Source organism: Primulina eburnea, chromosome 2 (genome assembly GCF_022965805.1).
Source record: "Primulina eburnea isolate SZY01 chromosome 2, ASM2296580v1, whole genome shotgun sequence".
Lineage (NCBI taxonomy): Eukaryota > Viridiplantae > Streptophyta > Magnoliopsida > Lamiales > Gesneriaceae > Primulina > Primulina eburnea.
In genome coordinates this window covers 21,275,173-21,289,165 of record NC_133102.1, presented here as the reverse complement: position 1 = coordinate 21,289,165, position 13,993 = coordinate 21,275,173, and the positions used below count along the sequence as shown (strand labels likewise).

At 40.0% G+C, this 13,993-nt stretch overlaps 1 protein-coding gene across 2 annotated transcripts; it reads left to right on the top strand.

Moving 5' to 3' along the window:
* The first annotated feature begins 10,708 nt into the window (after positions 1-10,708).
* On the top strand, positions 10,709-12,140 carry LOC140824627 (uncharacterized). Of its 2 annotated transcripts, XM_073186197.1 has the most exons (6): positions 10,709-10,807; positions 10,912-11,177; positions 11,292-11,468; positions 11,535-11,642; positions 11,723-11,786; positions 11,870-12,140. In XM_073186197.1, the coding sequence occupies exons 2-6, from the start codon at positions 11,077-11,079 to the stop codon at positions 11,987-11,989; spliced, it is 570 nt and encodes a 189-aa protein (XP_073042298.1). In that variant the 5' UTR covers positions 10,709-10,807; positions 10,912-11,076; the 3' UTR covers positions 11,990-12,140. The 2 variants fall into 2 exon arrangements, with proteins under 2 accessions (XP_073042298.1, XP_073042299.1); XM_073186198.1 differs by lacking the exon at positions 10,709-10,807 and having other exon boundaries at positions 10,863-11,177.
* The last annotated feature ends 1,853 nt before the right edge of the window (positions 12,141-13,993 follow it).

The window sequence follows — 13,993 nt, the reverse complement described above, 5'->3', positions numbered from 1 at the left end:
TCCACGTTTGCCAAATCTGACAACGCCTCTGAAAGGTGAAATCTTCAAAAATACTCTGTCTCCCTATTCAAATACCAACGGTCTGCGTCTGACATTGGCGTATTTCGCTTGCCTATCCTGTGCCGTCTTCATTCGCTTCTGAATGATCTTCACTTTCTCGGTCATCTCACGAATCATATCAGGCCCCAACTCTGGTACCTCAGAGATATCATCCCAGTACAACGGAGATCTGCACTTCTTTCCGTATAAAGCTTCGAACGGTGCCATCTCAATGCTAGTCTGATAGCTGTTGTTGTATGAAAACTCACACAACGGCAATGAATCTTGCCAACTAGTACCAAAATCTAGTACTACAGCTCTCAGCATGTCCTCTAAAGTCTGGATAGTCCGCTCTGACTGTCCGTCCGTCTGAGGATGATAAGCAGTGCTCAGGTGCAAAGTCGTACCCAAAGCCTGCTGCAAACTGTGCCAAAAGTGAGAAGTAAATCGTGGATCACGATCTGATACGATTGACTTCGGCACACCGTGCAATCTGACGACCTCTCTGACATATAACTCTGCCATCTGATCGTGTCGATAGGTCATTCTGTACGGAATAAAACACGCTGATTTGGTCAGTCTGTCTATCACAACCCAAATCGCGTCACAGCCCCACGAAGATCGAGGTAACTTCGTCACGAAATCCATGGAAATGTGATACCATTTCCATTCAGGAATAGATAAACTCTGAAGTAAACCTCCGGGCTTCTTTCTTTCTGCCTTCAACTGCTGGCAATTCAGGCACTTAGACACAAATTCTGCAATGTCTGTCTTCATCTGCTTCAACCAAAATTGTGTCTTCAGATCATTGTACATCTTCCTGCCACCAGGATGAATACTGAACCGACTACAGTGTGCCTCTGCCATGATCTGTCATCTCAAATCGGAAACATCTGGCACTACTAGACAGTTATTCACATACAGAATAGAATCTCTAACCTGATACTCTGATATATGACCAGCTCTGACCATATCAATCGATTTCTGAACGCTCGGATCAGTTCTCTGCGCTTCTTTGACCCTCAAAATCAAATCTGGCTCAATCTGAATCGCAGCAAGTCACAACGGTCTATTCTCTGTATCAAATGTCAACCCAGACAAGCAACAATCCTCTACTAAATTCGATAAACCTACTGTCGACAAGGAAAGAGCACATACCTTTCGACTCAAGGCGTCTGCCGCTGCATTCGACTTCCCTGGATAGTACTTGATCTCGCAATCACAATCTTTCAGCAGATCAAGCCATCGTCGTTGCCTCATATTCAACTCTGACTGAGAAAAGAGGTATTTTAGGCTCTTATGATTGGAATAGATCTCAAATTTCTCGCCATACAGGTAATGGCGCCAGATCTTGAGTGCAAAGACAATCGCCGCCAATTCAAGATCATGAATCGGATAACGGGTCTCGTGCGGCTTCAGCTGTCTAGAGGCGTACGCTATCACGTGCCCTCGCTGCATAAGAACACACCCTAGCCCTCTGTGAGATGCGTCACAATATACAACAAGCTCACCTGTACCTGAAGGAATCGTCAAGACAGGTGCACTAGTCAGCCTCTTCTTCAACTCTACAAAACTGGCTTCACAATCTTCAGACCACACAAATGGTATGTTCTTCTGTGTCAACTGTGTAATAGGCTTCGCTATACTGGAGAAATCTCGGATAAAACGACGATAATACCCGGCTAGACCCATGAAACTGCGTATCTCCGGCACAGAAATCAATCTCGGCCAACTGATCACAGCCTCAACTTTACTCGGATCTACCGCAATACCATCTCCAGATATAATGTGCCCAAAAAAGACAATCTGTTTCAGCCAGAATTCGCACTTGGACAATTTGGCGTATAACTGCTCTGTTCTCAAAGTCTGCAATACAATCCTCAAATGATCTGCATGCTCAGACAGACTCTTCGAATATACCAAAATATCATCAATGAATACAATTACAAAATCATCTAAATATCTCTGAAAGATGCGGTTCATCAAACTCATAAATACCGCTGGTGCATTCGTCAAACCGAAAGGCATAACAACAAACTCATAATGTCCATACCTGGTTCGGAATGCAGTCTTCGGAATATCAACGTCTCTAACTCTGAGCTGATGATACCCTGATCTCAAATCAATCTTCGAGTATACAAAAGATCCCTGTAACTGATCAAATAAATCATCGATGCACGGCAAAGGATACTTGTTCTTCACTGTTGCCTTGTTCAACTGTCTGTAATCAATACATAGCCGCATCGAACCATCTTTTTTTCGAACAAATATCACCGGAGCACCCCAAGGTGATACACTCGGTCTAATGTACCCCTTGGACAGAAGATATTCTAACTGTGCTTTCAACTCTTTCAGCTCTATCGGTGCCATCCTATACGGAGCTCTCGAAATAGGAACAGAACCGGGCATAAGATCTATGCTGAAATCAACCTCTCGGGCTGGATGTAACCCCGGTATCTCATCTGGAAATATATCTGCAAACTCACAAACCACTGGCAGATCTGCCAATGCTGGGCTCGACTTCAGTAGATCTACTGAATATACGAGAAAGCCCTCTGCTCCTCTCTGAAGCAATCTACTCATAGTCAGAGCAGATAATAAGGGAATCCGAGATCTGGAACCCTTTCCGTAGAATTTCCAGTCATGTGTCATCTCGGGTCTGAATCTGACAATCTTGTGGAAACAATCTACAGTAGCCCTGTACTTGGTCAACATGTCTATACCAACTATACAATCAAAATCAGCTAAACCAAGTACTATACAATCTAGATCAATCTCATGCCCCTCAAACTGAAGCATACAGTGTCTAACAGTAGTCACAGATATTAGACCACTTCCCAACGGAGAAGCTATAGACACTATCGTCGACAAAGACTCAACAGGCAATGAATGTCTCAATGCAAAATGTTCAGATATAAATGTATGGGATGCACCTGTGTCTATCAACACATATGCAGGATAACCGCAAAGGAAACAGTTACATGCAATGACATCATTTGGTGCCTCCTGCGCCTGCTCCTCTGTCAGCGCAAACACCCTAGCCTGCTGTCTGGGAGGTTGACTCACTGTCTGACTACCTCCTGGTCTCTGCTGGGTCTGTGTAGATGGTGGCTGGAAGTAGTGTACAGAGGATGCATGTCTCTCCATCTGTGGCACTGGTGCTGATGACCCGGTACTCTGAAATCGTTGTGCACCTCTCTGGGGACAAACTCTGGCGAAGTGTCCCGGTTGCCTACAGATGTTGCAGCGTCCCATAACTCCTTGACACTGCTCCGTGGCATGTCGCCCTTCGCACGAACTACAATATGTGCCACTATAATCTGAACCCTGACCTCGCTGTCGGAATCCACTTGAGCTCGATGAACTACTCCCGGATTTCTTAAACTGCTAGCCCTTAGCCTTCAGAAATTCCTTCTTGCCACTACTACTTGATCCACTGTCAAATCGAGGAGGAGGTGGTGGAAACTGAGTGGTAGGCTGTGGCTGTCTCTGACCCTGAACGTTGTAGGAAGCCCCTCGCTGCCTGATCAAGCCAGCCTCTGCTCCCTTCGCTCGGTTCAGTGCCTCTGAAAAAGTGTTGGGTCTTCCGGTGTTCACCAAGGTAAAAATATCTTGATTCAACCCGTTGATAAACTGATCGGCTACTGCTTCATCGCTTCCTTCCACATTCGGCGCAAATCTGAGCAAAGCAGAAAATTTAGCAACATACTCCTCGATGTTCCACTGTCCCTGCCTCAGATTCACAAATTCAGCCCCTTTATCTTTCCTGTAGGAGACGGGGAAGAAGCGCATATATAACTCATCCTTGAAGACTTTCCACGTAATGTCAATGCCTCGGTGCTCCAAGGCTCTCTTTGCAGTCAACCACCAGCTCTTTGCAACCTCTTGCAGCTGATGCCCTATCAATTTCACACGTCGCTCATCAGTATATGCCAAAGACTCAAACAACATTTCGATATCATCAAGACAGCTCTCGCACTCTACTGCACTCTCTGTGCCCTTCAGCGTAGGAGGATGGAAAGACTGAAACCTCTTCAGTAAGGTCTCCATCGGCGTAGCGGTGACATCCATCTGTGCACCTGATGTGCTACCCTGCTCCGGCTGTGGTATATGTCTAGGTGGCATAAATCTGATTATCAAAATGATTAGTACAAAATTATACAATCTATCTCAGCCCTCCTCTGATCATATACCTCTGATCGAGAATCGGTTCTGATTCAGGCTAGACAAGTATATGCTGTAAATCAATTCAGATAATGCAACAACATATAATAGGGAAAGCAATAAATCGTGCTAGCATCCCAAAAGCAAGGAAGAAGACTCGATCTACCCCGCTCATTCTAATCTATCTCAGTCTACAGAACCTACTGCTCTGATACCACCTGTTGTGGGGACCCGGGCTCTAACTCAATTCTTTTGGGATTTATTGGATCTTTGCTCGAAAATGTGGGTCAAAATTTTGCTTTTAACATTAATTCAAATGTATAATTAACTTAATCCTATAATAATTAACAACATAGTGTACATACAAATCTGTTTATTACAAACATACACCAGTATTCAAATACCAACTACAACATAAGTAGTACAAGTCCAGTAGAAAAACACTAGAAATCTTCAACGCCCGAGATCTCCACGCTATCATCAATCTCTCATCTAGCTCGAGACCTAGATCCTGCCCCACCTGTTGTCATGCACACATACAGACACGACAACAGCCGGATAACTCCGGTGAGAACAAATTCCAGTATAGAACATGGATGCATGCAATGTAATTAAATCAAGTACAAAGCATAGCATATATCAAGTAACATGAATTAAAATCTAAACATGTAAAGGAATACAAGTCTGTATTCAACATCTAATTCTTGACTCGATTTGTTTCTAATCTAGGGATCCCGGTGTGAATAAGACGGTCTGTCACCTACCCAACCACTCGGGGTGACGGTACGTCTTATTCCTAGACTTCGGTCAACTCTGTATCGAGGGTCTACACATAGAGAAAATCTGCTCATATGCGTCGATACACCGAAACGTCTAGTTTTGGCCGATCTGCCAATATCTCCTATCTCAGGACTCGAATATAAATCAATAAACAAGACATTACATAATCAAATGTAATAGCAATCTAGTATGTGATTTAGGGAAACTCGTATCAAATCTGAATCGAGTTGTGCAATCCCGTGACCACATGAATTATACCTTTCTTGTCGAATAGTCGATGTCGTAGTCGAAGTCTTGAGTTCACAATAGCCAAAACAAATCTGAAATGGCATAATCAATATGCACTCTATCAGTATACATTTCAAGAAATTCAATATACAAGTTGAAATCGGTTTCAATATACTTCGACGGCGTAACGGCGTAATTCTTTGATACCGATAACTCAATAATATTATACTCAATCACCAGCAACTCATACTATCATCCAAAACATCAACATATATTCTGAAATCTGTATATTTTCGGTCTATCACATGCTGGAAATTCGAGAACATCTATACGGTATCCGAAATTCAATCCGATTGCATTTATACGATACTCAATATACCAAAAACATATATCTCTAACAAAATCATCACTTCTCCAACATATGAATTTCGAAACATGCTGGAAATGAACAATACTTACATCCTTAGCTAGCTCTTGTTGTAAGGATCACAAATCCGTACTCGGAATTAAAATCGGATGGCTAGTTGTTGCATAATCTTTGTTGATAATCTAAAATCTTGAAGGGAACAAGAAGAATGCTCGGTGCTCTCAGCTGCTGGAATGAAGAATGAAGATTCAGCAGTTTCATACATATATATACATGCCATGTGTCAAGCCAAGAAACAAAGGTGGCATTCTCGCATGCAGCACCGCGGGTGCGGTCCTCTTGCACCGCGGGTGCGCTCATGCTTCGGCAACCCCATTATTTTCTCATATTAACGACCGCGGGTGCGGTGCCATACCAGACCGCGGGTGCGGTGATGCTACGAATAAATTGCCAACTTTCTGTCTATTCACCGCGGGTGCGGTCCACTCCTGAGCGCGGGTGCGGTCCAGTCCTGAGCGCGGGTGCGGTCTGGCTTCGGCCTTTCTTTCAAAAATTCTCATTTTTAGGTCATGCATTCTCATATCTTCAAATCTAACATCAATGACAACTGACAATTATCGAGCCTTACAATTTTTAAGATGTATGCGATTTTATTATGTAGTACTCGTTATCCCAGTTTTTACGTGTTGAGTCTTTAGACTCACTAGACTTGATCGATGCAGGTGACTATGTTGAGGAGACGGGAGGTGGCGACCAAGGGGCAGGCTTGGACTGAGTGGGTGGCTAAACCCGAGGACCGCCAAGTTTATGTTCTTAAGCAAAATTTTCAAATACTCTGGTTTTATGATTTGGATGTGAGACATTTTGAGACAGCTTTGCTTTTAGCAAATTTTATTTGTGATGGTTGATTTCAAAGATATTTTATGAATGTTGAGTGACGACCGTATGGATGTTTACATTTAAGAAAATTTTTAATTTTTCCGCAAATTTTAAGTATGAAAAGTACGGTTCGTTACAACTCAGGACGCAGACTATTCCGCTAGTGAAAGTCCAATGGAGTCGTCATGGCATCGAAGAAGCGACTTGGGAGACAGAAGCAGATATGAGACAGAAACATCCCGAGTTATTTACATGATGTAAGTAATTTTTCAGTCTTGAATTTATTACTTTTCATGTATGATTTTATAGATTGCCTACGATTTCGAGGACGAAATCATTTCTTAGAAAGGGAGAAATGTAAGGCTCGAGATTTATTAGTCTTCATTGACGAATTACTCGGAAGATATTAGTATGCATGATATAGTGCTTGAGATTCATTAGTCTTCAGTAATATGATACTCAAAGATATGAGAATGCATGACATGCAATGAGGGGAGAAAATGCATGAGAAATTAGAGTTTTGAGCACAAGAATAGACCGCACCCGCGCTTAGAAAGGGAGTGCACCAGCGGTTACATAATTCAGAATTTTGAATGAAAGGTCGAAGCAAGACCACACCTACGGTGTTAGAAAGACCGCACCCGCGGTCGTTGAATTTTTGAAAATGAATGGATTGCCGAAGCAAGACCGCACCCGCGGTCGTCAAATTGTGAAAAATGAAAGGCATGCCAAAGCTTGAGCGCACCCGCGCTAATGAAGTTACCGCACTCGCGGTCATGCGTGTTCATTGAAAAATAAGACATGTGTACTTGCCATGCATATATGAGGTGCTGTCCTTCATTCTCCATCCCTGATCAGCAACAAAATTCAGAGCAATTACAGAAGAGGTACAAGGCTTCTTTCATCCTAGAATTGATCTTGTGCAAGATTTAGCCATCCAACTTTCAATCCGAGTCCGGATTTGTGTTCCTCTCTTCATAAACTACAAGAGGATGTACGTTTTGCTATATTTCAACATGTTCTGAAGTATAAATGTTGGAGAAAGCTTGATATGATTGAGATTATATGTTTATATGATTATAGTGATTGTAGATTTGAAACCGGATCGAGAAGATGATATGTGATGCTATTGTTATGAGATTCCAGCTTGTATGAGCTTAGATAATGCAGATTTTGGGAAACTATGATTGTGGTTATTGATGTTATCACTTGTGAATCATGGATTGATTATTGGTGGAGTACCGGTATCGAGAAATTACGCCATTATGCTGTCAAATTGTATCAAGACTGATTATAGATTGTATATATGTCTTAGTTAAGTTAGAGATTGATAAATGTGTATCAACATTGCTATTTCAGATCGAGATTGACAGACTTGACATCGAGACTTCGACTACAACAGATATTGTACGACGAAAGGTATAATTCATGTGATTGTAGGGAAGATATGACTCGAATCAGATTTGATTAGAGTTTCCCAACAAAATCACATACTAGATTTATTATTGTATCTTTTGATATGTTTTGAATTGTTTATAGATTATATTCAAATCTCCTTATATGATAATGTTGTGTTTATAGATTAATATTCAAGCATTCAGATAGGAGAGTCATTGACAGATTTGTCAAAACTAGACGTTCGGTGTATCCACACATAGGAGCAGACTTCCTCCGATTGTTGATATTCGATACAGACACGACCGAAGTCTAGGAGTAAGACGTACAGTTACCCCGATTGGGAGGGTAGGTAACAGACAGTGACGTCTTATTCACCCCGGGATCCCTAGAGTAGAGTCGAGTTGAGTCAAGACGTGATTTGATTTGCATTACATACTAATATGGATTGGTTTCATTGATTATGGAACCCATGACTTATGTTACATGCATGTTTTTGTGCCTTATGATTTTATTATGCATATGCATGTATACATGTTTTATACTGGGATGTGTTATCACCGGAGTTTCCGGTTGTTGTTATGTCTGTATGTGTGCATAACAACAGGTGGGGCAGGATCTGGGTCCCGACAGAGATGAGTTCGAGATAGCGTGGTGACTACGGGCGCAGAAGATGACTAGTGGTTTTTATTAGACTTGGACTACTTGTATTTTGGTATTTGTATTAAACACTAGTTGGATTGATGTATTAGAACAAGACATGTTGTATGTTTGTAGAAATAAATAAAGAACTTATGCTTGTTTATATACATTTGAATGAATGTTAAAAAGCGAAAATTTGACCCACATTTTCTCACAGATCCATTTAATCCCAGACATAATTGAGTTAGAGCCCGGGTCCCCACAAAACATAACCTCATTTCTATTATTTATGTCATGTTTATTATTTATGTCAGGTTTCTACAAGTCATGTTTATTATTTATGTTATTATTGTTTCTGTTATTATTTATGTCATGTTTATACATGTGTTATTACAATTATTGTTTATGTTATTTGAATGGTTAATGTTATTGTGTAGGTTTTAACATTGGTTTCATTCATGTAAATATGTAGAAAAAGGTTCAATGGGTCTTAAAAAAAAGGACACAAATGCTACAGTTGAGATGATACAAGGAGTACATGATGTGATAAGCTAAATGAAGTTACTAATACAGAGCACCCTATACTCACTGATGGAGAAGAACATCCTGTAGATGTGCAGAGGAACAAGCGAGGCCCTACGTTGATGGGTAAACTAATTGCTACTGCCAGATGGGGGAAAAAAACAAAGATTTATTATGATGACATGGGGCGGCAAGCATACAATGCAAATGGAAGGGCTTTACAATCATACATTGGTTCTATTGTTAGAGACATGGTGCCAATCAGTATAAAGTCATGGCCTGAAGTTCCAGAAACCATAAAACAAAAACTGTGGGAAGAGATTTCGGTAAGTATAAGCTTCAATTTGAATTTACAATCATACTTGCACCTCTAAATAATCTGTTTTTGTTGCAGAATGTCTTTGAACTAGCGCCAGAAAGTGAGTATGCTGTGATGAATTCAGCATCTCAGAAGTGGCGAGATTTCAAAAACAAATTGACTAATAGATTTGTTTGGACGAACAAAGATAATCCTGAAAAGTTGATTTCTCCACCAAGTCAGTATCAACTCCCACTAGCAGATTGGAAAGCATTTGTGGATGCGAGACTGGATCCATCATGGGAGGTACTTTAATAATTGATATGTTTCCTCGTGAATTTATTAAATTCAATACTTAACTGAGCCAACATAATGATGCGGGTTACTCATGAAAAACAAAAACAACGGACCATGCATTGTAAATATCACCACAGAATGTCTCGCAAGGGTTACATCGGCTTGGAGGCTGAATTGGTAAGAAATAGAGCAATATATTTGTAATTTTTAGCATGTTCTTCATGTTATTAAACATATGAGGTTTGAAATTGTAGCGGAACAAAAAATTGGTTGCTGAAGATGAGGAAGTTGATAGATCTGTACTTTGGCGTAAAGCTCAAGAAGACAAATCTGGCAACATAACATGTTCAGAGACATCATAAGTAGCTGAAAAAATTGTAAATTTTTAGTTTTATTCAATCGCCATATTGCCTAGATAAATAATACTGTAGATTGTGAATTGATTTGCTATGTCTCCAATTGTAGGATGAATTGTTGGAAAAGAAAGGAAAAGGAGAGTTCAAATCTTCTGGAATGAATGACGTGTTAACTGCTGCCTTAGGAAGCCAAGAACACTATGGAAGGGTTCGAGGTGTGGGAGGTTTCAGTAAAACCACAAGTATACTTTAAAACTCCAAGAAAGAAGAGAGAAACAATCTCAAAAGCTGTGATTGAGAATGTAAAAGCACAATCGGAGGAGACTAAAAGTTTGAAAGCTGAATTGGAGATGCTGAGGTCTCAACTTGCTGCTGTGATTCCATTAATCAATGATCGATCTTCTGAGACTGTAGCATCAAACAAGTTCACAGGAGTGAAAGACTCAAAATTGTCATATGATATGCAAGAAGTTTATGATTGCGGCACTTCAAATACGAAGGTTGTATGTCTCTGAATTTTGATGTCAATTAAATTCTATTCACCTCCATATAAAAATATATCATGTCTTTTTGTTCTTGAAAGGTGAAAAATGTCACCTGGAAGTAAAAGAAAGCGAAAACGTGGTGGCTTATGGCACAATAATATCAGAAGGAGGTCCAAATGTTATGATTCACCATGTTCCACTTGGGGAAGAGAACTTCAAGGAATCTATTGATGTTGCCTTAGATGAAAAGGCACAGCTTCCGATCCCAATTAAGTTTGGACCAATAATCATCAATGATTCTGTTGGAGTCATTGTTGGTTGGCCTAAAGTGTTGGTTATTTTTCCAACGACAAAGGTACTTTCGGTTATCATTTGACTTTGTGTTTGCAACTGTCAGATATGTTGCTTGAACAATGTTTTATTTTAAAATACATGTATGAATAATATTTTAAATTGTAGAGGAAGGGGAAACCTCAATCATTTGTGCTTGCGGATGTTCCTGGTCAGCGCGACAATTTCAAAGAAATTGAGAAAACATTACCCATGTCGTGCAAGTATGTCTACTCTCACGTTGTTCGATTGCTGAATGAATCGTATACCATATGCATTTAGTTTGAGGACGCTATGTTTGGACGTCCTAAAAGCATACGGTTGCTGAGGGAAGATATCGTACGCTTTATGGAGATGAGGGAGATAGGTGCCAGACAAATTTTAGTTTACATGGGGTACATATAATGTCTAACTTACAATATTTGTGCATTTATATAATATTTTTTATGGTACTTGTTCATATTTTGAAAATTTTCTAAACGATATATTTGTGCATCTATATCATGCAGTCACCTCCACAAAGATTTGAAGAAAAAAGACAAGGCTGATTATTTTTCGTTTGTGGATCTCGGTAATATACCTACATGCCCGATTGGCACAGATGGCCGTGACTTATCACAACATATTGCTGACCAGTTGGAAGCAGTGTGTAGAGATAACATCTGCCTCATCCCATACAACATTAGGTAAGAATTTAGTTATTTATAGATTTCTACTTCATGGTAGTCAATGCTGTAATTTCATTTTTTCAGGTACCATTGGATCTTGACAATCGTCAACGAAGATAAGAATATGATATATTTATTGGATTCTACGTCTAACAGGATCCGAGATGATACATGGAAAACTATTGTGACAAAGTGGGTAGTAGCTTATGTTGATTTTGAATACATTAACTTATAAATATGCAAAAAACAACTTCTTACTTTTTAAAATGTAGTGGGGTGAAGATGTACAATGCCTCCAAGGGTATTTCTAAAGGGCCAGGTTTTAAAATATTGACGGTATGTATCGTACTTATTTATGAATTGGTAGTGGTTATTCATTAGATTGTGATTGTTGCATTAACTTTTCAATTCCATTATAGGGTAATCTGAAACAAAGTGGTTCGGTTGAGTGTGGATATTGTGTGATGAGGTACATGAAAGAGATGGTCGATTGCGATGATCCACAGTTGGAGAAGATGGTGAGTTTCTTCTTGGGATAAATTTGTTGATTGATTGAGATGAATTGTTGCCATTGGGATATATTTTATTGTTGAGATAATGTGTTGCCATTGGGATGTATTTTATTTTTGAGATAATATGTTGCCATTGGGATATATTTTATTGTTGAGATAATGTGTTGCCATTGGGATATAATTTATATTAGTGATAAAAAAAGGAAATTTTGTTCGTGATTTTCATATCTTCTGTGTTGTAATCTTAAGCTTTTGTGTTTATTCTGTTTATTGCTAATATATGTTTTGGTTAAAATACTTTCTTTCAATTTGTTTTATTTGGTGGGTTGTTGGTTTTTGTAAGGCTCGAGATTATTAGTCTTCATTGACGTGAGACTCGGAAGATATGAGAATGCATGATATGTCACGAAAAGTATTAAGTGAGATGAGATGAGAAAATATTCAAAATAGGACAGAACAGATGGCGCACATGCGCGAAGATATCCGCGCATATGCACGAGAATTACAGTAGTATCGGCGCACATGCGCGAAGAAATGCGCGCACATGCGCGACACGTCTAGAAACATTGGAGCACATGCGCGAGATAAGGCGCGCATATGCGCGACACCTCCAGTGAGTTTGGCGCACATGCACGAGTTGAAGCGCGCATCTGCGCGAGGTGTTGTATTGCCGAGACCTGTAGGTCTCGCGCACATGCGCGAGTGATGTCGCGCATATGCGCGAGACGTGTACTCCAAAGAACAAGCCATTTGTCCTAGGCCATACAAGATATATATAGAGGTGTCTTCCTTCCTCCTCACTTCAGCAACAAGCACCGGAAGACTTCAGGGAGAGAAAGCTTCAATTCTCATGCTTTTAAATTGTGATTGTGCAAGATTTAGCCATCCCAACTTAAATTCGATTTCGGTTTTGAGCTCCTCTCACTCAAGGCTACAAGGTGATGTAAGTATCTTTGAATTCCAACATGATTAAGATTTAATGTGTTGGAGAAATTAAGATGTGATTGCTATTAGATGTTCTTAAGAATATAGACATCGTAATAACGTAAACGGATCGAGAAAATGATAACATACGTGATTGTTATGATTTTCAGCATGTCTTGAATTGGAAAGATGGAGATTTCAGAAGTGATATGAGCTTATGATGTATAGATTATGATGAATATGAGTTGAGGTTATTAATTATTGATATATGACGAGATTTGGATTGACCGGTATCGAGAAACCACGCCGATATGCCGTCGAAATTGTACCGAGAGTGATATTGAATTGTATAAGATTTGCCTTGAGTAGTATGTTGACATGATACTCCTCTACATTGCCATTTCAGATCGATATTGACAGGTTCGTATTCGAGACTTCGACATCGACAGACATTGTGCGACGAAAGGTATAATTCATGTTTTGTTTGGGAAGACACAACTCAAATGAGATTCAATTTGAGTTTCCCAACAAAATCACACACTAGATTTATTGTTTATTTCTTTGATATGATTTGGATTTGTTTATAGATTTATATTCAAATCTCTTGATATAATCATGCTTTGTTTATAGATTTATATTCAAGCATTGAGATAGGAGAGTCATTGACAGATTTTTCAAAACTAGACGTTCGGGGTATCGACGCATAGGAGCAGACTTCCTCCGATTGTAGACATTCGATACAGACACGACCGAAGTTTAGGAGTAAGACGTACAGTTACCCCGATTGAGAGGGTAGGTAACAGACAGTGACGTCTTATTCTGTAAGGCTCGAAGATTTAGTTATCATAATCAGACGGATTTGTTAAGAATTAAGATGATTATAGATGTATTTTATTGGATTTAAAAAGGAAGGCAAAATGTATAAAAGAGAGGAGAAAGGTCGAAGCTCCAGCGCACATGCGCGAAGATATGCCCGCACATGCGCGTAAATTCCAGTAGCTTCGGCGCACGTGCGCGAGATAATGCGCGCATATGCGCGATACCTCCAGCAGCTATGGCGCACATGCGCGAGTTTAGTCGCGCATATGCGCGGTCGGTCCAGAAGCA

Coding starts and splice junctions, on each gene's coding strand:
- LOC140824627 (XM_073186197.1), top strand. CDS start 11,077: ATGTTTGGACGTCCTAAAAGCATACGGTTGCTGAGGGAAGATATCGTA. Junction 11,469..11,534: donor CTCATCCCATACAACATTAG/GTAAGAATTTAG, acceptor TCATTTTTTCAG/GTACCATTGGATCTTGACAA. Junction 11,787..11,869: donor CAGGTTTTAAAATATTGACG/GTATGTATCGTA, acceptor ATTCCATTATAG/GGTAATCTGAAACAAAGTGG.